Source organism: Channa argus, chromosome 17 (assembly GCF_033026475.1).
Source record: "Channa argus isolate prfri chromosome 17, Channa argus male v1.0, whole genome shotgun sequence".
Taxonomy (NCBI): Eukaryota; Metazoa; Chordata; class Actinopteri; order Anabantiformes; family Channidae; genus Channa; species Channa argus.
Genome location: NC_090213.1, coordinates 11204084 through 11231669, shown reverse-complemented (window position 1 = coordinate 11231669; position 27586 = coordinate 11204084). Strand labels below are relative to the sequence as shown.

The following is a 27586-nucleotide window of genomic DNA, read 5'->3' as shown; positions in this document are numbered from 1 at the left end:
TCAGGATATGCGGACAGTTAAAAGATACAAATGATCAACCAAAAATTATTTGATCAACAAAAAGAAAACATTGACCTCCTGTGTTTGTTGCATATTAAATAGTTTATTCTATACCTTCTGAAAAGTTTGTGATGATTTGTGGAGACATGTCCACATTAACACGTTAACATAGTGGAAACGCATAGTTTCCGTACATGATTAGTAAAGTAGCATGCAACACTTGATGAAATCATGTTGATTTATTCAAATGTCCATGTGTACATGAACCCTCACATGTAAACATTTTTACAAATGGGTTTATTAGAAAATAAAAGGTAACAGGCAGCCGGTTACATCATGGGTGCCATTTAAAATACACACATTTTTGGCAAGAAACCCTTTTCATTTGCAAAACTCTGGTGGAATATTATTAGTTTTTTACTCTCATTATGACTTCAGTACATAATCATTTTGTATGAGATAAGAGACATAGCATCATAGTTTTTTGTAAAGAAATGTGGACCATTTGCCTGAAAAAGCCTGGTGTTGTTTTTTTACACCCACTGAAATAAATAAACTACTTTGCATACATAAATCACAATGTTAAATCATGAATGTGCTTACATTCATAATGAGGCTCATGTCTACCATCATAAATGGATGGGTACATTCAACGAGCTTGAACTGGGATTTTGATGTGAGCCCCAGACTTAATTAAAAACTGTCACCTTGGGAAAAGCAGAGGATGACATGTTAAAACGCCTTTGTGGGTTGAAGTGTAATGAGTTCCCCTAAACCTCAATGTACAAACACAGTCAGACACACATTCATTCATGCACACACAGACAGCCCCCTTTACACATGGCCTTGAATGGCTCGACATATTAAGTAACACTCCATCGACTATGCTCATGGACTTTCTGTGGCATTGACAGCTTCCCTCTTGGTAGCTGTCAGTCACACAGCTAACCGGAAAAAAGCAATACAATGACTTGAGGCTTTTACTTTGCAGCACAAGACATGGATTGCTACCCATCTCCAGCCAACTCAGCATTGGTGCACTAGTAGGCTTTCTTTCGTTGTGTATTGCAATTGAGTATGGCATACAGTTAATATTTTGATAATACTGATTGCTTTTCAGAATCACAATAAAAAAACATAATGATGTCTAAAGTGGCATATCATTATGTTTTCCTATTTTCTACAGTGTCTATTGTGACTTGCCATTCACTTGATCCCACATGACAGTGGATGACTTTACAGTACAATAACTGAAGCACTGCAAAAATCAACGCTCACACTTAGGTAGTAAAAGGTAGTAAAACATAGTTACAGGCTTTCAACAAAACCAGGAGAGACAGATTTAAAAAGTAACCAAACCTGAAACTTGCTTTTAATGCCCTTCCTAAGGTTTTTGTAAATACTGACCAGAATCCCCCCTGGTAATTTACAAATGCAACTAACACATACATGGAGAGCTACAGTGTGTTTTAGAGTTAGTAACATATACACCCCGTTTAAAATGATTGGAAAACATCAAATGATGTCAATCTAATTAAAAACTCAAATAATTAAGCTATGTTTTATTTATGTGAAATGTAATTTCAAATATTTAAATCAGCATAAATCATCATTAAACAGTCAGGTTTCTAGTCCCATTACCTTCTTAACAGTAACACTCCTGGGAAATACTAGGTGTAAATATTTAGTATAAGCTTATCTTTGTGTAAGACCTATTTTAAATTATGGACACTTATGCTTATTTCCCTGAAATGTACTGTACCAAATACCGAATTCATTTGGTTTTTAAAACAACAGAAACACTTACCAACCAATAACATATAAATTAGACACATCTGCTATAACAAATAGCCTGGTTTGCCAACATGACCTAGTGTACCAGACTTGTAAAACACAGTTTTGTAATACTGTAAACTGAAAAAAAAAAAAAACATTCTTGCTGCATAAAAACACCATAAAGCAGACAATTCAAATCAGAACCTTAAAAAGCTTTGCACAGCATCAAAACAAGTCATCCTTTTAGAGATATCCTGAATTTAAAAAAATAGATCCATCAAAAAAAAAGAACTATATATTTAGTATCAAGAATCACTGTGAAATGTGAATTACCCGATTAATATTCTTATCATTTTTATGATCTTAGATCAATACCAAACTAGCTATAGATTGGCATTTAATAAAAATGATATTCTATTTCTGACACAATTTATAGACCTCTAAAGTCTTGATAATTGAGTCACTGCAAGTGTACATCTATTTACTGTATGCACAATTTTCACGGCATACATGGATTTTTTTTCCGTGAATCCGGTAGAAGAGTCATTGTTGGTTCACACAGATTAAAATGAACTACTTTGTAGTCATACACCCATCAATCCCAACAATAATACCAAATGGTGGTTTTAATGTTATAATGTCATTATTTTTAATAAAATAACACAGTCAGACACACATTCATTCATGCACACACAGACAGCCCCCTTTACACATGGCCTTGAATGGCTCGACATATTAAGTAACACTCCATCGACTATGCTCATGGACTTTCTGTGGCATTGACAGCTTCCCTCTTGGTAGCTGTCAGTCACACAGCTAACCGGAAAAAAGCAATACAATGACTTGAGGCTTTTACTTTGCAGCACAAGACATGGATTGCTACCCATCTCCAGCCAACTCAGCATTGGTGCACTAGTAGGCTTTCTTTCGTTGTGTATTGCAATTGAGTATGGCATACAGTTAATATTTTGATAATACTGATTGCTTTTCAGAATCACAATAAAAAAACATAATGATGTCTAAAGTGGCATATCATTATGTTTTCCTATTTTCTACAGTGTCTATTGTGACTTGCCATTCACTTGATCCCACATGACAGTGGATGACTTTACAGTACAATAACTGAAGCACTGCAAAAATCAACGCTCACACTTAGGTAGTAAAAGGTAGTAAAACATAGTTACAGGCTTTCAACAAAACCAGGAGAGACAGATTTAAAAAGTAACCAAACCTGAAACTTGCTTTTAATGCCCTTCCTAAGGTTTTTGTAAATACTGACCAGAATCCCCCCTGGTAATTTACAAATGCAACTAACACATACATGGAGAGCTACAGTGTGTTTTAGAGTTAGTAACATATACACCCCGTTTAAAATGATTGGAAAACATCAAATGATGTCAATCTAATTAAAAACTCAAATAATTAAGCTATGTTTTATTTATGTGAAATGTAATTTCAAATATTTAAATCAGCATAAATCATCATTAAACAGTCAGGTTTCTAGTCCCATTACCTTCTTAACAGTAACACTCCTGGGAAATACTAGGTGTAAATATTTAGTATAAGCTTATCTTTGTGTAAGACCTATTTTAAATTATGGACACTTATGCTTATTTCCCTGAAATGTACTGTACCAAATACCGAATTCATTTGGTTTTTAAAACAACAGAAACACTTACCAACCAATAACATATAAATTAGACACATCTGCTATAACAAATAGCCTGGTTTGCCAACATGACCTAGTGTACCAGACTTGTAAAACACAGTTTTGTAATACTGTAAACTGAAAAAAAAAAAAAACATTCTTGCTGCATAAAAACACCATAAAGCAGACAATTCAAATCAGAACCTTAAAAAGCTTTGCACAGCATCAAAACAAGTCATCCTTTTAGAGATATCCTGAATTTAAAAAAATAGATCCATCAAAAAAAAAGAACTATATATTTAGTATCAAGAATCACTGTGAAATGTGAATTACCCGATTAATATTCTTATCATTTTTATGATCTTAGATCAATACCAAACTAGCTATAGATTGGCATTTAATAAAAATGATATTCTATTTCTGACACAATTTATAGACCTCTAAAGTCTTGATAATTGAGTCACTGCAAGTGTACATCTATTTACTGTATGCACAATTTTCACGGCATACATGGATTTTTTTTCCGTGAATCCGGTAGAAGAGTCATTGTTGGTTCACACAGATTAAAATGAACTACTTTGTAGTCATACACCCATCAATCCCAACAATAATACCAAATGGTGGTTTTAATGTTATAATGTCATTATTTTTAATATAAAAAATAAAAATTAATAAAAAGTGAGGGCCTATTAGAATCAGCTTCCCCTTTACCAACAGTGATCTTTACTCTAATTTTATTAATAAATTACCATAATCATTATTGTTTCAAATTCATTCTTTTCTTAGTTGAGTACTTTTACTTGTTTACTTTAAGCAAAAGGTACATAATCTGCTTTGTAGTGAGTAAAAGACTTGAAGTGGTACTTGTAGTGGAAATTTTTTTAAATGCATACTGATATCGCATTTTGCAGTGATCGGGGCTGTGTACATACAGAATGCTTAATGATTGGCTTCTGTGGGCATTTAAAATACAACTGACAAAAACACTTTCTAAGGTCCCTGAACACCTCACCGCAATTCTAGTGAATCATGGTAGAAAGGTACAGTAGGAAGAGGAAGAGCTGACAGCTGATCCGACACGAGTGAACGAAGCCTTTGCTGCTAGCGTTCACTGTGAATGATGTTCACGTTTTTGTTGCATACTTATACATTCAATTCTCAGCTCAACTCAAATCAACTTTATTTATAAAGCACTTTATCCAAACCGGAGCCGACCAAAGTGCTGTACACAGATAGTCAAATAAAAACACTTTAAAAACAATATCTAAAACCTATAACAAAACAATAAAATAAATAAAACACTAAAAACTAAATATAAAATGATAAAACACAAAAAAATAAAATTAAAACAATAAAACAAATGAACAGGAACAGTGAACGTAGTCTTGTGCTGAGTCAAATGCCAGGGAATAAAAATGGGTTTTCAAATGAGTCTTAAAAATGCACAATGAAGGGGCCTGCCTAATGTGCAGAGGTAGGGCATTCCACAGTTTAGGTGCAGCAACGGCAAAGGCTCCGTCCCCGCTGAGCTCCCGCTTGGAGCTCGGTACCTCCAGGAGGAGCTGATCAGTTGACCTGAGGCACTTCTGTTTTCGTTTCATTAAACTTTAAGAAGCTTAGGGCCATCCAAGCCTTATTGTCATCAAGACATGACAAAAGATGTTTAATTGAGAAAGTGAGAATGGAACCCAAGGGAATAAAGGTGAGGCCCAAAATTGAGCCCGGTGGAACCCCATATAACAGAGGAACCCTAGGGGATTCAGAACCAGCAAGGCACACACATAGTTGTGTCAGACAAATCAGAGCTAAACCATTTCTGAGCACTACCATGGATGCCCACCAGGTGTTGTAGCCGAGATACTAAAATATTGTGGTCTACTGTATCAACGGTGTGGGTCAGATCAAGCAGGACAAGAATTACAGAATCCACGGAAAGTAAGGTTCTGCATCACAGCCCCATAGCTTTCATTACTACACAGGACAGCATACCACAAAAAACACTCCTGATCCTTTGATCAGACTGAAGGCCTCTCCCTGTTTCCTCTGTCAGAAAAAGCAGGATCATTACTTTGGTATAGGAAGGAGTGGGGGTTTATCCGCAAGCCTGGCACTACGTGGTTAATGTTAGTACCTCAGCACATTAAGAGTGGTAGTGAAAACCTAAAATGCATAGACAGACATTGAGGGGACATTTACTCATTTGTTTATCTCAAGAAACCATTTTCCAATTCTACTTAAAATTAATGAATTTAATGTAATGTCCATGTATTCTCTTCTTCATATTGTGTTTCCCAGGATATCTTCAGACGTCTTACTTTCTACTTTGCTCACATGCAACACCTCTGAGTGGACAGACAAAGTGTTGCTTGGTCTTTCATGCATCACCATCCTCACATGTTCAGTGTGGTTTAGTAAGGCACAAGTGAATTATTCCTTAGGGTAAAAAGCTGAATGTCAGTCATGAAGGAACAAAAACATTCGTCTCTTTAGTGAGGGCAGACTGACTGGTGGAGACAAGGCATAGTTCATACAGTGAGAAGTGTAAAGAAAAAAACAACAACATTCCTCTGTGTTAGCACAGGACAGCCGTCTCATTAAGAACCAGTATTCGTTGCTGATGAGTGATTTTAGTAGTGAGGATTCTCTTCATCTGATGCAGATTTCGGAAAAGCCTCCGGACATTTAACACAAGAGCAGCACAGATGCACCTATTGCTTTCAAGGTTTGATACATATGTTTTTGTGTTTATAGGCTTGTTTGTGGATATACAAGAAGAAGAGCTGTTGCTGCCTCCCAATGGTCTCTCACTTCCTTCTTGCTCAGGAGAGAGGTTTGTTAACCACATGCCTCTGATACAATCGTGCATTCCTATTCGTATTTTTTCTGATTTGGCTTATAAGCCAGCACAGCTGTCAATCATGTTGGCACAGACGTAAACAAAGTTGGGTCTCGTTTTCAGAATGAGTGAAATCTGTGAGCAATCACTCTGTAAGTCTGTTGTGTGAGTGTTAAACACACGCGACAGTACGGAGCTTGTGTTTAAGTCTCTGTTAAGGTTATCAATCAGAGACCAATTGCCATATGTCTTTTTAAAATGTACACTCGGTTCCTTAAATCCTTGTCATTCTTCTCCTCATTTGAGATTTTCAATTATGGCAATTTCCCGCCGGTCGGTGTAGTCTGGGCTGAGGCCGTTTAGGTAGAGGCTGCCATTCCTTGCCAGGGCTCCTGGGACTGGACTGAGTGAGAGAGTCAAATTGGGGTAAGTCTCTCTGTCCTCGTACAAGTTGGCCGACAGCGTCCTTTTGCCAGGGGTCATTTCCTGGTTAATGGACGCATTAATGCCCAGCTCAGATGACAACTTGCGCTTGATGGATGCAGCTCGCTGGAACTTGTCATAGATGTCGACACTGAGTCGCCGCCGCGTCTCTTTGAACTCCGCTGACACATTTGCTGTCCACTCGGCTGCATGAGCCCGAAACTCCCCAACCTGCAAAGACAGACTGTACTGTAGATTGATTCCTGCAGATGATGAAATACAGGTTTAGCTTAAGAAAATATCTGTTTAGCTACTGTTATTAAGGTAGTGTGCATGCAAACGCACATAAAATATACAGTTCAGGGATGGAAAATATTTTTAAACTATTAACAAATAGAATAAAAAATATTCACCTCAAAAATTTTAAAGGTAAAAAACCTTGTTCACAATTATTCTTTAGTATTAACTGTGCAAGTACGATCTCACCCGTGTATTTATAATGAGGTTTTGAAGCCCTGAAGACTGTTTGTGGTTGAACCATTTTTATGTCTACAGTCAAGGAGATAAGAATTATTTTTACATTTTGGCATAAACCCACCCTATTTTTTAATGTGTTGTATTCATCGGTGTCATACAGAATAGGCTAATAGCATTGACCACCTAAATGTGAACAGCTGAACAATAATTCATAGAATCCAAACTAAATGCTGTGTCCAAAGGAATCTTCAGACGACCATTTGACAGCATTTGCCTTGAGCCTCCTTTCACGTTTCTTGGCTGCTCTCCAATTAACACTGCCCATGAAAGAACACTATAACCCTCATCTATTATTTGCAGTGGTTGTTCAACCATCATAAAAGCCAAGTGCAGATGTAGAGATTTAAAATTAATACCTGAGGAGAATGTTATTGGAATTGATGCCATGACAAATCTATTTCTTCATCAACATAATAACGAATGAACATTTAGTTAGTACAAATGTTCCTTCGTTAGAAGGAAAAGTTCATTTTTAATTAATTTATCAAGGGAGATGCAAACTGTTGCACTCATTTAATTTTCCTTATTTAACTATAACTTTTTTCCCTTTACATTGAAACTTCATGTAGGGAGGTGCAAACTTAATCCTAAACCTAAACATAATAGCAATGCACATTCAGCTGGTACAGATGTTCTTCCATCATCAGAAGTAACTAACATGGTCGAGATTTGATAAAGAAATTGATACTGAAAAATATTAAAGTACTGAAATATAAATTTTGCAAAAGTTTGGATCTCCCTCAATAAATTAATACAAAATTGTCTTTAATACATTTTTTTACTCTGTCATGTCAAAATAAGGAGATGCTTTTACTGTTGCATCCAACTAATGAGTGCAAAAGCAGAAAAAGACAAAAATATTTATTAATTCGACATGGTTTTAGAAGTACTTTTATGTATTGTGGGCAGCTATTCCTGTGTGGAGCTGACAAGGTGCGGACATGTTTGCACCACATGCGCTTATCGCTTCACGGTGGAGTGTTTTTTAAACCTTAATGCTGAAGCCTCGAGCAATAAACAAGCATCTACCTTTGTGTGTGCACAGTTTATGACCCAGTAGCCCAGGTTTTCAGAGACAGTACACTGCAGCTGTTTGGCAAAGTATGTTTGTTTATTGTCCTTGAGAGCTGAGTGAGGGAGAAAGGAGCTAACACATCATCGATCTCACCTTCACAGCACATTAGCCCTCTTTGTTCAGGCAGTTTGTGTATTTATTAGTCTGTGATGGGTGCTTGTTTAAAGTGGAGTTCTGAGCACATAAGTTAAAACTCATGGTGTGTGTCTTCATGTGTGCACATCTTACACACATACACACACGGTACGAAGATTTCAGTATGTGCCATCTCCTCTTTCTTCACTTGTCTGCTTGCCTGTCCTCATTCTCCTCCACTCTCCCACTGAGACCTTCTTTCTCAGTAATGTAACTCTCTTTAGAGCTTACAGCCCCCACAGCTGTACTCCTAATTATGTTTTAGAAGGACTCCCTCTGCAGATTGCCATATAGTCACCCCTCCTCCCAAACACACACACACCTTTAATGTTGTACAGAATAAGGAAATAAGTCTAGTTGTTTGATGTGGCCGTTTTTTGCTGAGTGTGTGAATTTGTGTGTCTCTCTCTTCACGTTATTACATGTTAAAAAGGAATCTGCCAAAACAGCAATGTATCTTATAACTCAGCGGCAGCCACTGGAAACATGCTGTATCAAATATTTAATCCAACTCTTGTACACGATGGTATTTTCTCCATGGGATGCATCCAAGATAAAGATTCATCATTGCAGATTTATGGCTTCAAGCACGAATTGGAAAACACTGTTGGGTATTACTCTATCACTGTGACACCTGCAAGCTTACTGCAAATATCGCTCCACCTACAATAATATATTTATGGCTAGGTATGCCGGTGAAGAGGTGTATAGGGTCCAACACAGAATAGCAACAGTTTGAAGTGGTCTAATGCAGGTTCAATTTTTCTAGTATCCATTTATATCCAGTATCCATTCCACTTAATTAAAATACTGCAGCTAAAACAAAACACACATTATAGGCATGTTTTTATTTCTTAAAAGCATGCACAATGCTAACTGCTTGGCAGGCCTCAGTTTAAGAAAATAAAGTTTTTTAAAATAAAGTGTTTGTTGAGCTGAGAGCTTATTAAACCACTAAGTGTGTAAAGTTGTTAAATGAAGTTCTCGTCTCCATTCTTCACACAACGACTCGGTTACATCTGTTAAAGGCCAGACCATTTGAAAGTCTGTTCTGTTTGCCCCCATCAAGACAGAAATCACTCAGCCAGAGTTGTGGCTCACTCGCTTTGGATGTGATTTATTATAAATTTGTTAGGGACTTTGTATTACAATAAATAAAACATGAATTAAATAATTTCACTGTGTCTTGAAAGGGGGGCAAATATTGGGTTTTACAAGCTTAGGTACTGTTTGTTTTATATTGCACTCGCTGGTGGATATTATACAGTATGAGATCTTTATAGGAACAATTACTTATTTCAATCAAACTCACCAGTTTATGGGCTGGACATTACTAACTTTGTGCCAAATCAGGAAAATCAACTCTGTTAACGTTTAGGATTGGCTGGATACAATGTTGGACTAAAATATCTATGGGTCGGTTTAGCTTCAGCATTTAAATTTGACAGGTGGATTAAAACAAACAAATGATCAGATAAAAAAGAGCCCCACGAGCTAATTTCCCACTTTACTAGAGAGATGCTTTTTATCTCTACCTTGTGTAATCTAGTGTGGCATAACTCACAGCACATCATCACACACCTCCTCTTTAGTTTTCTTGGAAATGACCCGGAACCAATCTCCAATCATACTGAGAACAGCAGCAAAGTACGCCAGGCCCACCAGGATCCAGAACCACACAACAGGCTTGTAGTAGTCCAGATATTCTGGACTCTCTGACCCACCTGCAGAAACAAAGACAAAACAAGTGTGTTATACAAGTGTGTTACATCATCCTGGGTTACCAAACTGTAGGAAGGACAAAAACAAACAGGCTTGAGTTAAGGGCCTGGTGCAGTCAGTTAGCACAGCTCAGTAAAATGGGTCTTAAACTTTTATACCTCATTTAATGAGCCTCGGTCTTTCCATTTCAGAGGGTAGTCATGTCTTCCTGCTGCACCATTGTCTTTAATTGCTGCCAAAGTACTCAGTTCTGGGTAGGACCCATTTTTTTGAGACTATCAGCGAGAATATAAAATGCCACATAGGTAAAAGAAAATGTTACGGTATTATAATCTTTCCATACAAAGCCATCAGTTTGAGCTTGATTCCCTAAAATCAGTATTTAATAAACAGACACACTCTGGTCACTTTATTAGGTCCACCTGTACAATCTAATGCAAGCCAATACAGCAGCTCTGCCATCATTTCTACTTTTACAATGTTAGAATTTCTCAGTTTTTAAGTTGAAACTGTCAGAAAGGTGATAATTCTACTCTCTGTTTATTATTGAGGTCATAGTGGGTAGTGGACTGCATTATAAAAAGAGATAGTTCTAATGTTTTGGCCACCTGATTGTTTTTAAAATCTAGGAGAATGTTTTGCTGAAGACTTGATTTTCTGCACATTTTTTTTGCTGGGACAATTATTCATACACATGATAGAAAATGAAATCACAGAGCTATTTGGTTGCGTTTCTGTTTACTTAAGATGCCTTTTTTGACATACAGCAGAGAATTACAGTTTGGTGTGATGTAAAAGTGAAAATCAGATACAAACTATAGATAGTGACAATCCTGTACATCCCAAAAACACTGTTTAAAATGTCAATTAAAAACATACAATGACTTGCAAATCATCAAAAACATAAATGTCTTCGTATCAAATGCAACTAGGAAATCTTATTGTTTCCTGAAGGTTACGACATTAACATCACCTGGTGGTTTTTGTGTTGTGGTGAAAAGTGGTCAATTAAATGCAGACCATCCACCAAGTGGAGTGTACAAAATATCATATGTATATAACATGTATGATTTAGCAACTGAAGCCACACTGGATGCATGTTACATGAGCTGCATCGACCTGTCTGACCTTAGTAACCAGTCCTATTACACCTCAGATCCCACCGTGGTTTCTACCAACTGGGATGAAGCAGCACAGGCCGTCTACTGACCTTGCACTTAAATATCTACCCATTACAGGACTGGTTTAACTAACAGCAGGCCAGGCTGATTAATTTACTGTAACTACTGTTGTTGGCACAGGTGGCACAATCTAATCTATAATCATTAGCCCTGCACAGGGAAATTTAATCTAGCAGCTAAGTGTTTGTGATTTTTCCCATCTGCCTTTCCCATGATTTCAGTTGAGCGGGCCAAATCAAGCTAATACCACCTGCTTACACACAAACACACACACGCACACACACACACACACACACACACACACACACACTTAGGAACACAGTTCTTCTCCTGTTGCTTCACTTGCTTTTTCTCACTCACATACTCACAATGTACTTTGTTTTAGTGTGTGCAAATAAATTAGGAATGAAATGTAGGAATGATTCCTCATTTAAACACGTACTGTACTCTACATGGTCAGTTATTAAAGGTACGGTATAGCCCGAGGTTGGGAAAAACACCCTAATTTGCTTCGTTGCTGAGAGTTAGGTGAGAAAATCAACACCACTCTCCTCTCTGTGCACTCAATATAAAGCCACCACCAGCAGCTGGTTGACTCAGATTTAAGACTGGAAACAAGGGGAGACAGTTAGTGAAACAGTAAGTGTTTTACTCTGTTCAAAGGTTACAAACTGCACCTCTAAAATCCACTAATTACCCCATTATTTCTTGATTAATTCGAATCGTCCACAGTTACTCCTTGGAGTGTCCGCTGGTTGCCAGGCAACTACTTCTGGCCAAGAAATAGTTGGGCACGTACTGTAGTCGATAAAATGGCAAATTTACTCTTAATTTTTCTGTATTGAGATTTAGAAGTGCTTGTTTGATGGCATTAATGTGAATTTAAATGTGATATAAATATTTGTGTATGAAAATTCAGTGTTTTGACAGAGGTGTGGCCAGTAGAAGGCTTTTCATTCTGATACACATCTGTATCGGTGATTTATTATAAGGAATAACTGCACTGATTGTAAACTTAGTGACCTTTTTCACCAGCGACAAAGTCTCCAAAGCCAATCGTGGTGAGGGTGATGACGACAAAGTAGATGGACTCCAGTGTGCTCCAGCCCTCGATGTGCTTAAAGATGACGGCCGGCAGGGCCACAAAAATCAGGCACCCAAAGAGGATGAAGAGCAGCGTGGAGATGACACGAATCTTCGTCTGGCTGACTTTCCACTTCTGCAGGGGGATGAAATAATTGATGACAAAAAAACAAAAGATGAGTTCCTGATATGGAAAAATAGCAAAGACTATAGAGTACAGAGGATATAAATGCAAACAATTAGCCTGAAATGTAAGAGTTAGCATGCATTGGTAATCTCCTTCATCCAAATGCAGTTGGTGAGTGCTGTTTGCCAATAATAACAGTGACTTTAACAAACCCTTAAAAAAAATCATATCGGAGAAAATTAACATTCGAAAACATGCTGATTTCCCATAGACATTTTTCCACATTATGATGAGTGATATCCCTTGTCCTCTTTCTAGGAATACATTTGCTGTTTTCTAACATCTCAAACGTCAGGCTGCCAAGTTGAACGTGACAGAACGTTCGCTGTCAGATGGCACTCCCACCAGAGCTGAAGAGAAGTGGCTCATGACTTGTCTCAGACGTGCTGTATTATCAAGGATTGATCAAGTATTCCACATGCAGTCATAGTAGCAGATACACTAAGTGATTCATCACAGTAACACCCAGTACTTTGAGAATTGGAATTTGCCACAGACCCTGTGGTCCCTCTTATGCATCACAGTTACAGTACATTAGAGGATATTCTTCCCTTCCACTTCAGGTGACCGGGCTTTCAGTCGGTGCCCTGTGTTTCGTGCCCTTTTCCCTGCCTGTTACGTAAGCCCAAAGCATAGTGCCTCTGAGGGGAAGCATAAAGAGCAGGCAGACCTCAGATCACTGTGTTTGTGATGTCCTGGCTGCACTGTGCACTTTGTGGTGGAGTACAGCACAGCAGTGTACAGTTCACATAGGCCAACACTGACTAAAAGATTAATCATTAATGTCTTCCTAAGGCACTGTTGAGGCTGAGGTGGTTTCTCCGTCAGCATCTTTGCTGCATACCAGTGACGTCAGCAACTCCTGTAGTTAAATTATTTCTATTGTTTAGGCTGCCAACTTCTCTCCTCCTCTCTAGGAAGTGAAGCCATAGAACCCAACGATGAATCAAACCATAGTTCCTGCCAAAAATCTGGTTTCTCACGAAATTTGTTTCCCAAAAATTGCTATTTTTAGTGTTTTATACTAAAAACTGAAGCTCTTGTTGTTAGAGATTTTAGATAAGAGATTTTCACCCTTTGCCCTTCTTAGAGATATAAAGCTATAAAAAACAAAATGATCATAAGAGTCCTCTGGTCTGTATTTGGAAACTCTTGCACTCCTTTGCTCCAGCTCAGTGGAAACCTGTGGTTGGTGCAACCAAATTGGCAACATAAAGCATCAGGTGATTTTTCTCTTCTTCATTCTGACATAGTGCACTTATTAAAAAAAGCAATTAATATGCCCGGTAAATGTATCTGCAAATTTAAAGCACCGATCATTTATAAAACTTGTCCATATTACAATTGACAATCTGTAAAGCAGTGCTTTCATACAGTGTTTTCAGTTTTTGTTTTAACTTGGCCCCATAATAATAATGTGATCTCTTCATCACTGGCTCTGACTACTCTGTTAGTCACTGGAGAGCCTTTCACTGGGCTGTTAAAACAGCTGAGACATGCAGTACGTCTTCCCTTGTGCGGCTGTCAACACTAAGGCAGAAAGAACACCCTTATGCATCTAATGCTCCGATACTTGTTGATACTGTACAAGCCATGTGGCAGAATCTGAACTGTTTCAAATCTGGTTGTAGCTGACTCCAGTAGCTGGTTGTACTGACTCCAGTCACAGAGAGAAATCCCCCTCTTCTGGGAAACACCCAACCACTGACATCTATGAATGTTAGAGCCATGACAAACTTAAAATGTCCTACAGATTATTTATGTTAAAGGGATATAACAACCATGTGCTTTGCACACATTTGAAATGACCCCTGACATAATGTTATTGTTTAATCATAAATATGTAAATACGTGACATGCAGTGTTACTGCCTAGTGGCTCAAAAGGTAGAGCTTCAGGCTGGGTTGTGGAAGTTTGCAAGATCAAATCCCCAGCCCTTGCACAAAGTATGTCCTTTAGCGACACAATCAACTCTAGTTCGCGGACACCCCCTGTGTCTACCCACTGTCACCCACGGGGAGGTGAATTAAATACAGAGAAAGAACTTCATTGTAACATGTACATGTGCTCAATAATGACAATAAAACTTCTCTTCTATTTAAAATAGGCCTGCCATCATTAATTCAGAGTGACATATTGATCTGGGTGCAGCTACTTCAAACCACTGCCATAAATAACAGTTTGGCAAGTTCAATAGAGAAAGCAGGGGAAAAAAATATTTTCAAAAATAGCTCTAAAATAACTCATTTACTGATGTGAAGCTTTCAATACTAAAATGAACTGTCTGCATTTTATTTTGCTGTCAATGAGTTTGTTGACATGGCAACCCCCAAACCACATACCCTCTCTACACAGCCAGTTCACTGCTGAAGTCTGAGGCAGAAAGAAACCCTGTACACTTGAACATGAATCTTCTGTTGTAGTGTTTAGGGTTGTTGAACAAAACCGTCAATTCACGTTTTTCGGCTGCCTTTGCACTTGGGTAATTAAGTCATCAAATCAAACGAGCTGCAAATGAGCCTCAGACAAAAAAAAAAAAAAGCTCAACAAAAGCTCACCACAATCATCTTCTCCACTTTGGCAATGCCTTTTCCAAAAATGGTTCCTAACTGATCCCCGACACCAGCCAGTAAGAATCCAAAGAGTGGAATTCCCAGGAGAGCATAAATGATACAGAAGATCCGCCCTCCTTCGGTGTGAGGAGAAATGTTTCCAAAGCCTGACAGAAGGAAGACACAAAGGATAGGATAAATTATGTCTACATTCATATAACTGTAAATTAGCTGCAACATAGAAATGTAGTGCAGCAATATGTATGTTATGGTCATAAATTATCTTCCTGTGCGTATTATACACTTTTCTCTTCTTCTTTTTTTTTGACTGGGAAATATTCGGTGAATGCTTTGTTTCTCTATGTGTGCAAGAAAGTAAGTTGCTAGTTCCTGGCAATATAGTGCATAAAAGACAGTCCTGGCAAATATGGTCTGTGCCATAATATCAGTATGTTTCATATATGGGTGTCATATTTTTTATTTGCAGCTCAAGTACTGTATCTTGCTGGCAGGAGAAATAATATCAGTTCAAACTAAACTCAAAAGACAAGAAAGGTTTGTGCAAAGTTGGGCTTGTTAACTGCTGACAGTTGCAACAGAAAAGTTTAAAAAAGAGTTTGTATTGCAGACACCCTATGTTCAAATACCTCTGTAAATGAAGAAATCAACAGCACAAATGAAAAAAATAATTGTATGATGTACGCAAGTCTTCATATGTACAGTTACTGTGAAAAACACATAAATGAGAATGAATCACTGGTTTGCCTTTCATCTTCTCCTCAAACCCATTATCATGTGGAGCTAGAAAACCAGATGGGACTTACAGTACAGAAGTTCATATCTTGATGGATAAAACCCCCTAACCTCTGCCTTACTTCACAAACCTGCTCCACACTTTTACCTACGTATAAATTTCATTATAAGATGTTTCATTAGGGGTCTGCATAATGGATTACATTCACCTTCCTTTATTAATGCAGTCTGTCTCAGGATTGGAGCTGCAGGGTATCATATAATGACTTTCCAGTCTCACACTGGATTCGGGCGGCACTGAATGTGAGACAAATTGTCAATCAGTAATTTCATGATTAGTTCAATGGGAGACAGGATGCCAGGCTGGTTTTGAACACATCTGGGTGCCCCTAAAAAACACAAACTCTTCGGCAAAAGAAAAAAAGAAATTAGAATTTTTATTTGTCATCACAATATTATCATTACAAATCAGACATCAATAGTAACTTATGCATAGGAAAGCGTACTTATAAGGCATTTTGTCACCTATCTGTGATTAAATGTATATGATAAGGGGTAGAATGGTTTTAAACAAAAACAAATGTAGAGATGGTTAAAATATAAAATAAAATAGTAAACAGGTAAACATATGTCAACATGCGGAATTGTCAATTTTTCAACAGTAGCGGCTTGCATCCGTTGTCAGTTTTAAAAAGTGAGTATGACATCCTCATAGGAGAGGAGGTAGGAAGAAGGAGAGGACACTGTCATTATCTGGCCCTCACATTCATTCCTGTCCTGGACTTTTATTTCTTACCCCTTTTCTCCACTTCCTGTTCCAAGTTCAGTTCTCCACCTTTACCACTCTTCAAGGTTCACAATTGTTTTCACCTGTTCTCTGTCTTTTTAAACCCCAGCTCTCGCCTTGCTTCTCTGTCAGATCATTGTCTTTGTTTTATCTTGACTACTCATGCTCCTGTTTTACCTGTCTCATGGTTTTGGGACTCTTGACTTGTTTAAAGTGGGTTTCTGTTACCTGCACCTTGGTCTGTGGTTTCGTGGGTTTTTTTTCTGTTCCCTAGTTGTTTTTCTATGTGTCACTCAAGTTTTTGTTATTGTTGTATTCAGTAAGTGTTTGCTCCGTTTCTCCTTCGTATCTCCAGTCCTTCTTCCTAGTGTTCACTTTTGCTCTGTGTCTACTTAGTTTCCCAAGTCATTTTTTCCCAAGTTCATTTCAGGTTTTATAGTTTGTTCACATTCTTTGTTCAGAGTAATTATTACTGCTATGTTATTTCATCTCCTCCTTTCAGCACATTTTTGTTGACTCCCTCTCGCCATCTCTTTACTAGGGTCCGTCTATCCTCATAGACACAGATAAAAGTTTTTTTCAGTTCTACACGTTAAGATGTGAGAAGTGAGGGGTAGGATACTTTGCTTCTATGATGCGCATCCAACTAAATATCTCTGCATGAACAAATCAATCTGTGGATAGGCAGAACTTGCGTCCTTCCTAGACTTTAATGGGCTTTTTTTTTTTAATGGGTCACTGAAAAGCTCCTCTGAACTTAGTTGTTGGTAGCACAGTAACCAAGTAAGTAAGACACGCAAGATACCACCTGTTAGTTCAAGCACTGTGCTACTGTTACTGCACAATCCTTTCTGTCTCTCTGTTTTCTAGATGTTCATGTTGTGTTAAGTTTTTAAAGAAGCAAATGATCACATTTAAATAAAAGTCACAGAGCTTCCTTTCATTTGTGCCTCAGAAAACACACTTCCCTCATTTAGAAGACACCTTCAAATCAACCATGTGAAAGAGCTAAGACTATATTACATAGTATAAGAGAAAAAGAGAATTTCAACAGTCTCAAGTCAGCAGATGGAAAATCACAGTGTGGCTTTAACACTTTGCCTTCACATGATTACTTTAATCTGACACGAAAGGACACATATTTCCCAACTAGGGGGCAAAATCAGGTTATGGAAATGCTGTAACATTTTGCACCTGGGGAATGAAGTCTGACAGCGTCCTGGAGGTGTAAAGGGGAACCCGTCAGCCAACCAAACCAAACCAAACAGCCAAGCTGATAGGTTAAGGTTACTTGTTTGTGTGTGTGTGTTGTACTGTTGCTTTAGGCAACTGATTTTTCTGTGTTTGCTGAGCAGGAGCAGCTTCGTGCAGAACAGCAGAATCTTGAGAAATGGAAAATGGATGGATGGATGGATGGATGGATGGATGGAGGAAAAATGTTTATCAAGATTAAACTTTGCCCAAACGACTTGATCTGATACAAATGCACACTAATTTTCCAAACACAGAATCAAACAATCTTGCGCATTTGCTGATTGTAGGATGAGCTCTGACAGGATGAAATGGAGCCCAGCATCCCACTGAGCAGACACACTGATCTGTCAAGGTCCAATTGGAAGAGCCAGATGAGCTGACATACAAGCTGTGTTTCTGAGTGTGTTTGTGAGAGTGAGCTGTTCCTTTTCCCTGATCAGTGAGCTGTTACAGCTGCAGGTGACACAAAAGAGTGATGCAAAAATGTAAAAATGATGATGGAAAGGAAAGCATGTTAGCGTTGCAGTGTTGTATTCATGTGTACAGCCTGAGAGAGATGACAACTCTTATTACACAGGACAGCAACTAAGAGCAAATGTGGTGTTTGATCACTTCAAGCTCCTCGAGATACAGTTCTTGTTCAGTTCACTAAAGTCGAGCACATGATTATGCAATTAACGATCACATGAAACATGCTAATAATATTATTTTGTAAGACTTAATTAAATTGATAAATTATTAGGAGATTATGTGTCTTGTAGACAACTTATTGGTGACACTTAACCGAGAACATTTTTTGTAGACAGATTACATAACTTTTATGATCCAAGGTTGGAGCAACAGCCTCCCAATGCATTTAATTAAACCACATTAATTAAATTACTTTTTATCTGCGGGACTGTGGTTCCAAAACGCAGCAGGTGATTAGAACAACATTTTTGCCACTAGGAATTGTATCCCACTCCGATTTTGTTAAAATGGAGGCAATTGCAAACTATTGTGCAAACTTGTGTACAAATGAGCGTGGCCATAAATTTTGCAACATGATGACCAGTAGTCAAAGTGCAATACCGAGGAAACAATGCTTTTATCTGGAGAAAGAGCTGATGCATACTCTGCTTTAAGTATTATTCTGCTACTGTTTGAAAGAGCTCTTTAATGCCCAATTTCATTGTGCTCCTGGCAGCTTTCTGGATGCAGATCAATAGTAAATGGGTACTGCTTACAGTGCAAACCACTTATTTGACCACAAATTTTGCAGCGTTTAAACATATGCAACCAAAATATCTTTACATTTTGAATACATCCCAATGCAGGTATTCTGCAAGTGTGACATTTTGTCAGACACAGCCAGAATGAAATGAGGGATGATTAATGGGTTAAAAGAAAAAAGTGCTTTTCTTACCTATGGTGGTGATTACAGTCCCAGCAAAGAAAAAGGAGGAACTGAGATCCCAGAGGCTCATCTGATTAGATGAATTTCCTGAAGGGTTCACACCTGCTCGTACCGCGGCAACCACTTGCTAAATTGGAAAATAAACAAAGACAGTGTGGTGGGTAAGGTGCTAAGGACTATAAGTCATTGGTGGACAACAACAAGCACAATACAGTAGAAAGCATTTAAAACTAATTAAGTTGTGAGAAACAATGAAGTGGATCTATTATCTTTATGAAAAGCAAAAGAAAGGTATCTTTTTTGCACATTATCTACAGTGCAGTGCAGCTGATCTGTGAGGCTCAGTTTGGGTCGTATGAAAAGTCAGCGGTTTCCTCTCTGTAAAGTTATGAGGCTATAATAATTTTTTTGTAGAAGCCAATTTGACCGGCAATGTTTGACTATACATATGATGTGATACTATCGCGGTCTGTTTTGTGCACACAGTGTTTGCTAGGTTGTCATGGATGACCCATCTCAACTGAGTGTGACAGACCCTTTAGACACAAGCTGGCAGCTCAGGAAACAGAGCAGCAACATGTTTTCCCACTCAGGGCTGTACTCTCAATGCAGCAGACAAGAGAGTAGAGAAACACACCACTCCACAGCTTCTCACACCCACAATTCACCTAAACATAGATGAAAAGAAATGTGAAGCTCAGAGCTACACAGGCTCAAGAGTGCATCCATACTACGGATATAGTTTGTATCTAAGCACCAAAATTGCATTTTCCAGTCTCATACATTTCAATGATGAACTGGTCCCTTGACTATATGCACTAAACTCCTGCAATAACTTGTCGCCCACAGATTTAAAGAGGTTTCAGGATATTTTGTGCCTTTTTTTTACATGAACAAAAGTAAATAATTATTTTAAATACTGTGTTCAACAGAACATTCACTTTTAAAAGCACAAACCACATTATCACTTAACTAACTAAACTACTCTACAGTGAAGTGAAAAACCACATTAGCTCTACCATGATCTTTATTGGATTTGGGTTTATGGTTCAAAATAACCAGAGATGGGGTTACATTTGCCAAAAACCCTGGCCCTCTGAATACTGGGCTAACTTATTCAACTTCTTCTTTTCCTTTCGGCTGCTCCCTTTCAGGGGTCGCCAAAGCGAATCATGTGCCTCCATCTAACTCTATCCTCTGCATCCTCTTCACTCACACCAACTAACTTCATGTCCTCCCTCACTACATCCATAAATCTCCTCTTTGGTCTTCCTCTAGACCTCCTGCCTGGCAGCTCCAACCTCAGCATCCTTCTACCGATATATTCACAGTTTCTCCTCTGAACATGTCCAAACCACCTCAATCTGGCCTCTCTGACTTTATCTCCAAAACATCTAACATGAGCTGTCCCTCTGATGTACTCATTCCTGATCCTGTCCATCCTCGTCACTCCCAAAGAGAACCTCAACATCTTAAGCTCTGCTACCTCCAGCTCTGCCTCCTGTCTTTTCTTCAGTGCCACTGTCTCTAAGCCGAACAACATTGCTGGTCTCACCACCGTCTTGAACACCTTTCCTTTCATTCTCGCTGATACTCTTTTATCACACAACACACCTGACACTTTTCTCCACCCGTTCCAACCTGCCTGCACTCGCCTCTTCACCTCTTTTCCACACTCACCGTTGCTCTGAACCGTTGACCCTAAGTACTTAAAGTCCTGCACCTTCTTCACCTCTGCTCCCTGTAACCTCACCATTCAACCTGGGTCCCTCTCATTGACACACATGTATTCTGTCTTGCTGCGGCTAAGCTTCATTCCTCTGTTTTCCAGAGCAGACCTCCACCTCTCTAGATTTTCCTCCACCTGCTCCCTGCTCTCACTACAAATAACAATGTCATCTGCAAACATCATAGTCCAGGGAGATTCTTGTCTAACCTCATCTGTCAGTCTGTCCATCACCAGAGCAAACAAGAAGGGGCTCAAAGCCGATCCTTGATGCAGACCCACCTCCACCTTAAACTCCTCTGTCACACCTACAGCACACCTCACCACTGTCTTACAGCTCTCATACATGTCCTGCACCACTCTAACATACTTCTCTGCCACTCCAGACGTCCTCATACAATACCACAGCTCCTCTCTCGGCACCCTGTCATACGCTTTTTCTAAATCTACGAAGACACAATGCAACTCCCTATGACCCTCTCTGTACTTCTCCATCAGCGTCCTCAAAGCAAATACTGCATCTGTTGTACTCTTTCTAGGCATGAAACCATATTGCTGCTCACAAATGCTCACCTCTGCCCTTAGCCGAGCTTCCACTACTCTTTCCCACAACTTCATTGTGTGACTCATCAGCTTTATTCCTCTGTAGTTGCCACAGCTCTGCACATCTCCCTTGTTCTTAAAAATTGGTACCAGTACACTTTTCCTCCAGTCCTCTGGCATCCTCTCACTCTCCAAGATCTTGTTAAACAAACTAGTCAAAAACTCTACTGCCACCTCTCCTAGACACTTCCATACCTCCACAGGTATGTCATCAGGACCAACTGCTTTTCCGCTCTTCATCCTCTTCAATGTCCTCCTCACTTCACTCTTACTAATCTTTGCTACTTCCTGCTCCACACCAGTCACCTCTTCTACTCTTCGTTCCCTTTCATTTTCCTCGTTCATCAACTCTTCAAAGTACTCCTTCCATCTTCCCATCACACTCCTGGCACCTGTCAATACATTTCCATCCTTATCTTTAATCACCCTAACCTGCTGCACATCCTTTCTATCTCTATCTCTTTGTCTGGCCAACCTGTACAAATCCACCTCTCCCTCTTTAGTGTCCAACCTAGCATACAAGTCCTCATATGCTCTTTGTTTGGCCTTTGCCACCTCTATCTTCACCTTACGCTGTATCTCCCTGTACTCCTGTCTACTCTCTTCAGTCCTCTCAGTGTCCCACTTCTTCTTAGCTATCAGTCCTCTCAGTGTCCCACTTCTTCTTAGCTAAGGCTAACTTATTCAACATGGATTTAAAACCACCTCGTTAACACAGTGCAGTTTACTGCAGTGAGACAAAATGTTTTCTGGTCCAAGAGGTTTCTCGAGATAGAGAATAATTACTGCGACAAATAGAAGAGGCTTTGAAACCTTGGGAAGAAGCAGGCACTGCTTAAGAGTTGATTGCAGATGGATTCTTTACTGAGCTAGTTTTTAATGTCCTATAGCTGGGATTTATCAGCACATGACAGCAAACACAGTTGTAATGCAATTATGATGGATGCGAGTCTGCGCAGGCACACACACACATATGCAGGCACACACACACAGAGTTTAGAGTAGGACACTAGGGTAGTTATCTGCTATGATCCATCATCTTTAGTGAAACTAAAAGAGCTTTCATTAACTTATACTGGTCTGTAAGAGATGACAATGATAAATACAAAAACACAATGTAATAACACAGAGATCACATGACAACATCAGGAGCATTATGAGCTTGAGGTGTGACACATTGTGATGCTGTATTCTAAGGTTCTAAGGTTTGCAGGGAACTGCATGTTGCTTCTGCAGAAGCTTAAAAACATGAAGACACAAACAGCTTAAAGAGCAGGTTCTCAACTACACAGCCCAGTCTTTGGGTAATTAATTATGTGGAGGGTGGGTGGTGGATGCAGATAGCTTGGGTGTTACTGTATAATCAGGTTTTGGTATATCCCCCACCCAAAAACAATATAGCTGAAAGCACATTTCCTGTTTTGCTTCAGTCTTGCCATGACTGTACACTGCCTAGCCAGCACTCAGACAGCAGAAAGACCTACTTAGTGACAACCTGATAAACATAGTAGAGCAGCTGAGCAGTCAGATGTTTATTTTAACAGCTGCTGGAGACCAAAACAAAGCTAAAAGGGAGTAGTTCAATGTTTCAGATGGTTACAGACATAATCCCAATGCATGTTGCAGCTGATAAAATTGATGTGGTTGCACACATACAGACGATACAAATGTGTTCAATGTAACAGTCAACATAAGGTACAAAGGCGATCTAATCTATAGTTTAGCATTTTTAATCAGTTCTATCCCATATAATTTCTAAGTACCACAAACAAGAGGGTTCAAAATAAACCCGCATCCATTGTGGCTCTGAAAGATAATTTAGCATATCACACAATAAGACAGGCTCTGTCAGTCCTTTTGTTTCCCGGCCAAAGCTGCCATATTAATTCACTGTTTTGGCACTCAGCTCTATGCAAACTAACAATGGCCATGGGAAGTGATTACACAGGATAATGCAAAGCCGAACCTCCAGGAGAGACTGGAACCATCTCAGCTTTTTGACATCACCCAATATTTTTTAATTAGTCCCTTTGAGAACGCATCTCTCCTCCATCCTCTGCTGACTTGCTTTTGATCAGCAAGAGCCTAGAGAGGTGGATGTGTGTGTGTGTCTGTATACCATAATTAAGTAAAGTTGAGAGGGGGGACACCTGTGTTGAAGTTGTGTATCAATAAATCATCAGAAGGGAAGTAGTTTCTTGAAAGGCGTTTGAACCCATGTAGCGGATGGGCAGTTTGGTTTGACAAATCCAGTATGATTTTTTTGTCATTGTACTTCCACTACTCTACTTTTAGTAGTGACCATTTGTGTAAGTGAAAAGTTTGATGTCAGCCATTAAGTCACGAAATGTCACGGCTTTGTGAAACGGTTTTACAGTCAGGTGGAGGAAAGACATCAAGAGCATTACACTTTCTCCACTAAAGAATCGACTGGTGCTACTGTTTGATGCTTTCAATCCTCTAAGTGTATTTCTAAAGTGCATCGCTTTCCATGTATGTCTGAGGTAACACTTTTTCAGAAAGTGAAGCAGTGGCATTTGGGAACCACAAAACTACAAATAGTGGAGCCAACCAACACTTCTAACATCTAACATGTCATCTATGATCAGAGGCACCCACTGCACACCTCATTTCTGTTGGGCAAAAGGCCCTGTATGTACTCTCCTCTTTGTTTGTGTGTGATTCCTGGAAAGAAAATCTGCAGTGTGGATTATTTCAATTCATTCTGTCGAGCAACATCAAATCCTGTAAAGGAGAGGAGATTTGAATTATTAATGTGATGCTGATGCTTTCACCTACCTTAATCAGATCCTCCAGCTCAGAGGAGTTTACGCAAGCATGCATGGCCAAAAAGTCCAGTTTTTCTGCAAGAATGGCCAGTTTCTGGGAACTCTCATGAGGCTGCTCCAGTGCTCTGAACACTGTTGCCCCGATGATTAGGTAAAGCACCACCAGGAAGAAGATGGCTGACACAGTTTTCCACCTCATGACAGTAGTCCGGGTGTCACACTCGTCCTCTGCAGTGTTCAGAACCACCGGTTTGGCCGAGAAGGACAGGCGAGGTTTGGAGTTGTGGACAGCAGACTTCGGGTCAAGAAGGTCAGGTGCGGCCACTGTGAGGATGGAACTGATTTAATGTGGATCTGTCTGCCTCAGACATAAACAGCCAGTGTCAAGCAGCATGTAGAATTTATACAATTTAGCAACTGCACTGAACTATTAGTTTCAGTTACTCTTGTGGTGTTTTTTTTTAAATTAACTGGTCCATTACAGTCAATGATATAAGAAAGTAAAACATGCCCATCGCAATGTCTCAGAATGTGATCTTCAATCTTCATTCTTCTTCTTTTCTAATGGTTCAAAATGTAAAGCATCATGATATTTATAGATTTATATGATATAAAAGAACCTGGAACTACAGACCATTTAATATTTACGCTTAAATATTTACGCTACATAAATTATTATTTAACAACGTTTTCAGATTTCAGTTATATACCTGTGACTTGACTAATTGATTAATCCATTAATTCATTAATTCAGTTCTATACTGTATTATAATAATTAAGTCAAACAACTGGCTCAGTACAGCTACAGTCAATCAGTCATTGATATTGAACACAGATCTCCTCCTCAACACTGTGCAGAATATTTTTTTTTATAACAATCTCTATTATTCCAGCTCTTAAAAATGCAACGAATTGCAGATTTTCATTAATATTTCAGATATTTTTGACTCGTGGGAACTAAATGTGATCCCTTCTGGGTCTTTACTGTACAGTAAATTTTTCTCATGATATTTTATTTGAATATCTTTCCATTATGAAGCAGAATAGCGCCACTCAAGCTTTTACAATATGCAGTAGGTAGAGAGAACTGTTCATTCGCAGACCTAATGCAGTGTGTGCAAAATCTCCGTATCAGCTGCAATTTTCCAACATTTACAATTCTATTTTAAACCATGTATTTTTCCCCCTTATGAGCTTTAAACTTCTGCGTGGGTCCAGGCTCTTTTATAACTGAGAATTCCGTGCAATAAAGATAATCATGCAGACTACACAATAAAACATGTGCAATGGTGCCACAAGGCACCAGGCTACACACCCGCTTTTCTCCAGGACTGCATCTAAAATTATTATGATTTTCTGTTGCTTTTAGGAGCCGCAATACAAGGGCTGAATGGGAGCTCATTAAAAATTAAAAGGCTTTTTATTACAATCCTGTTTCCCAAACGGCTTGCTAGAGTAGATGCAATTACATAACCAGCCCATGAGGTCCTGTCAGCCAGTCTTTTACAGTAAACAACTTATGGAGAGCAAGCTGAAACCATGTGAATTACAAAGACTTTAAATAGGCTCATTTTCAAAACAGTCCATAGCTGTGATTTGATAAATTGTTGTAAAAGGCTTTTCCTGATGAAAACCTCACCTTACATGAATGCAAAAAAATAATAACACACATTTATGATAGAAGTTACATAATGAGTATCATTAGTTATAAATATATATTTAACTAAACACGTTTCATACAAGTCGTGCAGTATATTTGTAATATTTTCATCATCCTGGTGTTGGATTTCAACCTATTTACGCACTTACTTCTCTACCATCTCTTCTCTTTTTGTTTCCTCATGGAACAATCTTTTACGCCAAGAAAGTAAAAATAAAGCCTTCCCGTCGGAGTCGCTTTCTGCCTCCCGTGCTCCCACCAAGCGACGTGGCCGCTCTCCATATGGTTTCAAGCAGCTGCGCTTCCCTCCACTTTACAGTCTCCGGAGAAAATACATCCAGGACATCTCGTTCCCACCAAAAGACGCGCTAAGACAAAAACAAAGAGAATAAAGAGCTTTCAATAAATCCAGCCTGGTGTTTGGAGACATTGAGGTTTGGATTGCTGGGGTCAGGTCCTTGTGGCACCGTGTGCGCGGCGCAGCACTCTTGCTGCTCTGCTGTGGACAGTGTGCGCTCCCGCTTTTAAAGGAGGAGAGTGGAGCTTCTTGGTGCTCAGCGCTTTAGAGACGTCCCATTCTACATAATTTCACATAGTAACAGTGGATGCAAACAGTTGCTCCAACCGTACTCACATTTGAGAGCTTTGAGTGTGCAGAAAGCCGGAACCAAGATATACAAAAGTAGGCAACATTAAAAGAGGCAGACTAATTAGTCTCCCGTGGGATTCCAATGAACTTCAGACTTGTCACATTAGAATTGTTAGTCATCATTCCCAAGGTGATTTTTTTCCTTGTTAGACAAGTCAATCTGTGCTTTTATTTGTAGTGCATTTTGTAACTGCTAATTGCACATTGAAGGAATGCTATGACTATTACTATATTTCTGCAGAAAAGTTTCATCATGGATCTGCTGCTGAAAGATTTAAATAATAAAACAGATACCCAACAAGTTGAGGAACCTGTTTCCTGGTTTTCTGCATACATCAGTGATCAAATGTGATCTGATCTTCACTAAACATCAATAAACATAGTATTTCTAAGCTGGTAAAAAAAATAAACGGTCATGATCTTTCATGACTTTATTGAACGCACACATTAAACAGACAAAGGCAACAGCAGGATGCAGATGTCACTAAACATCAGCTGGTGTCAGCTGTTAACAAACCTGAAGTCTAATCAACGAAATGACATTGGCGCCAAGCCAACATCACTCCAAGGGGACAATGCTGCTCAACAAGGTACGAAAGATACCCAGAGTAACAGAGGAACCACATGTAAACGTCACCCCAAAATTGAAGAACAGTGGAGTGAGCATTATGATTTTGTGCTGCTTTGCTGTAACTGAACCATTGTAGAGGGGAAAATAAATGGACGGGACAATGACCCTAAACATCAAAGTAAATCTAAACACATTGTCCCAATGATGATATGGAATGACCTCAAGCAGGTGTTCTTACCCGAC

General features: G+C 39.0%; 1 protein-coding gene across 2 annotated transcripts; it reads right to left on the bottom strand.

Annotated features, from left to right (window-relative positions):
• Positions 1–224: 224 nt before the first annotated feature.
• LOC137102765 (potassium channel subfamily K member 2-like) lies at positions 225–26649 on the bottom strand. 2 transcript variants are annotated; one of them, XM_067482600.1, is made up of 7 exons: positions 26273–26646; positions 24474–24787; positions 19355–19472; positions 15162–15322; positions 12357–12552; positions 10012–10154; positions 225–6914 (listed from the first exon to the last, which is right to left on the bottom strand). In XM_067482600.1, coding segments are annotated over exons 1-7 (1290 nt in total). In that variant the 5' UTR covers positions 26274–26646; the 3' UTR covers positions 225–6557. The 2 variants fall into 2 exon arrangements, with proteins under 2 accessions (XP_067338701.1, XP_067338702.1); XM_067482601.1 differs by having other exon boundaries at positions 6605–6914; positions 9995–10154; positions 26273–26649.
• Between the last annotated feature and the right edge of the window lie 937 nt (positions 26650–27586).